This window comes from Asparagus officinalis, chromosome 1 (genome assembly GCF_001876935.1).
Source record: "Asparagus officinalis chromosome 1, Aspof.V1, whole genome shotgun sequence".
Classification (NCBI taxonomy): Eukaryota; Viridiplantae; Streptophyta; class Magnoliopsida; order Asparagales; family Asparagaceae; genus Asparagus; species Asparagus officinalis.
This window is the reverse complement of record NC_033794.1, coordinates 79218576-79220615: the sequence shown is the minus strand read 5'-3', so window position 1 is coordinate 79220615 and position 2040 is coordinate 79218576. Positions and strand designations below refer to the sequence as shown.

The following is a 2040-nucleotide window of genomic DNA, read 5'->3' as shown; positions in this document are numbered from 1 at the left end:
GTTTGGCACCTGTACTTGAATTTTTTTTGCTGCCATGAACAAACTCCACTATTTTTTTTTTTTTTTGAACTGGAACAAACTCCACTATTTAAAAAGCCTGAAGCAGTCGTTTCACCTTTTCAACAAATAATCGGCTCTATTTTACATAGATGCGAATATGTCTTACTGGTTCTAGGAAAATACGATAAAATTTATCTAGGGTTAGTTGGGGATAGACGCTCTTTAGTATCGATGTAATTAACTTACTGTCACTATAGTTTTATTGTTGTAGATAGACTGTTTGAGTGAATATTTGATTCTATTACCCTAAAAATTGTTTTTTGACATATAGATCCCTTAAGGTTAAATAGTCAAAAACATTCGCTTAGGGGGTCTATTTGTGACAGCAAAACTAGAGGGTATTAAGTTCGAAACAGCAACACTACAGGGGCGTTTTTTTTAAAGTTATCCAAGTAGACATGAACTTTATCCCATTTTTATTGTTCTGGGAATATATAATAAACGTTTGATTTAAAATGAATCACAATTGCACATCAAATAATCAACGATTATAAGAATAATGATTTTTCTACTACTTTACTTTTTGATAGTGGACAATATCAAGTCAATGGATAATACCAAGTGCGTGTTTGACAATCGGGAAGTAAATGGAGAGTGCACCGAAAATTAAAAAGTGACTCCACTTTTTATTTTTATCCTGTTAGGGATTTGGCAAATCTATGAAAAGTGATTGAGAAGTAAAGAGTGCCACATTAACACATTTTAACTCACTTCACTTTCCCTAAATTTTGGAGAAAATGGATGGAAAGTGAACAGAGAGGAGAGTGAATATATTTTTAGATTTTTTACGTATCATTTTAGCTTTACTTGTCCACTTTCAACTATTACTTTCCATGATAACCAAATAGAACAAGAAGAAAGGAAGTACCACGTCGCTTGCCACCTCGGTGTTCTCTCTTTTTTACTTTCTAACATCAAACAAGATTTTACAAAATAGAAAACGATACGAAAATATCTTCATAAGAAAATACTTCTTATTTCTTCTCTTTCTATTTACTTTCCTTTTGCCAAACATGTTAGTTCTTTTAGCGAATAAAGTTCAGCTTAGTTTTTGAGCAAACTTTGAAGAGTTCATGTAGTTTTTTAAGTTTACCCTCTTACATTAGCTAGCTCTTAGAAACTAAAAAAGTTAAAGGTCATATCACAGTCAACTACAAGCCTTAGCTTGTGCAGGAGGATGCCATGCTGCATCTGAAGTTCTGCTCTATCTGAAGTTCTCTGCCCGGTTTAGATAATACTAGAACCAAAAATTCAGAAGATACATGGACAAAAATGACGAGCTCCATTTCACCAATAAATTTCCTGAACGCGCAGCATGATGAGTTTATGTGTGGTATAGTATATTTCATGAAAATGTTTACCATTCTCTTGACTACAGAAGTAGAGGCGGAGCACGGTCGAACAAGAAGCAACATGCCGTACAAGGATTACCATGTGTATAATGACGACATAATTTCAGTAAGTATTTATATCGATCCAAATACAACAAAGAATCATTGATGGCTTATTTATCAGCACTGAAGGGGAAAAAAAATTGTGGCTTCTCTGGGCAAAAAATATCCCCCAAAACAATGAAGGGGTATAGAGAGGGGCGGTTATAATGTACAGAGGAATGTGCCCTCAGAAGCAGAAATTGTGAACAAACATAGGTTGTTATTTGTTGACATGAAAATTTTGATAGGTATGCGGGCGATCAACCAGAATGAAGAGATGATGAGCTACTTCTTTCTTCGGTTACTACTGGGATAGTAATTTCATCTCGAGATGGTACCTTAAGAATTGATTTCATCGTATCATAGACTGTAAAGCCAATGGCCACAGATGGAACTACCTGAAGAAGTTAAATACATGCATGCTTAATGACAATACTATCAACTTAATAAATAAACAAGGGAAGCTTACATTTCGTAAAATAAATGCTTCATTCTATGATTCACATGCGCCACTGGAAACCATAAACCATAGATAAGCAGCACATTA

At 34.4% G+C, this 2040-nt stretch overlaps 1 protein-coding gene across 2 annotated transcripts in view; it reads right to left on the bottom strand.

Moving 5' to 3' along the window:
* The window catches only part of LOC109826491 (mitochondrial substrate carrier family protein P), a 6763-nt gene continuing 6197 nt past the window's right edge, over positions 1475-2040 (bottom strand). For both annotated transcript variants that reach the window (XM_020393524.1, XM_020393530.1), the window contains one exon: positions 1475-1891. In XM_020393524.1, coding sequence (XP_020249113.1) covers positions 1754-1891 — 138 coding nt within the window. In that variant the 3' untranslated portion in view covers positions 1475-1753. The remainder of the gene's footprint in view (positions 1892-2040) is intronic.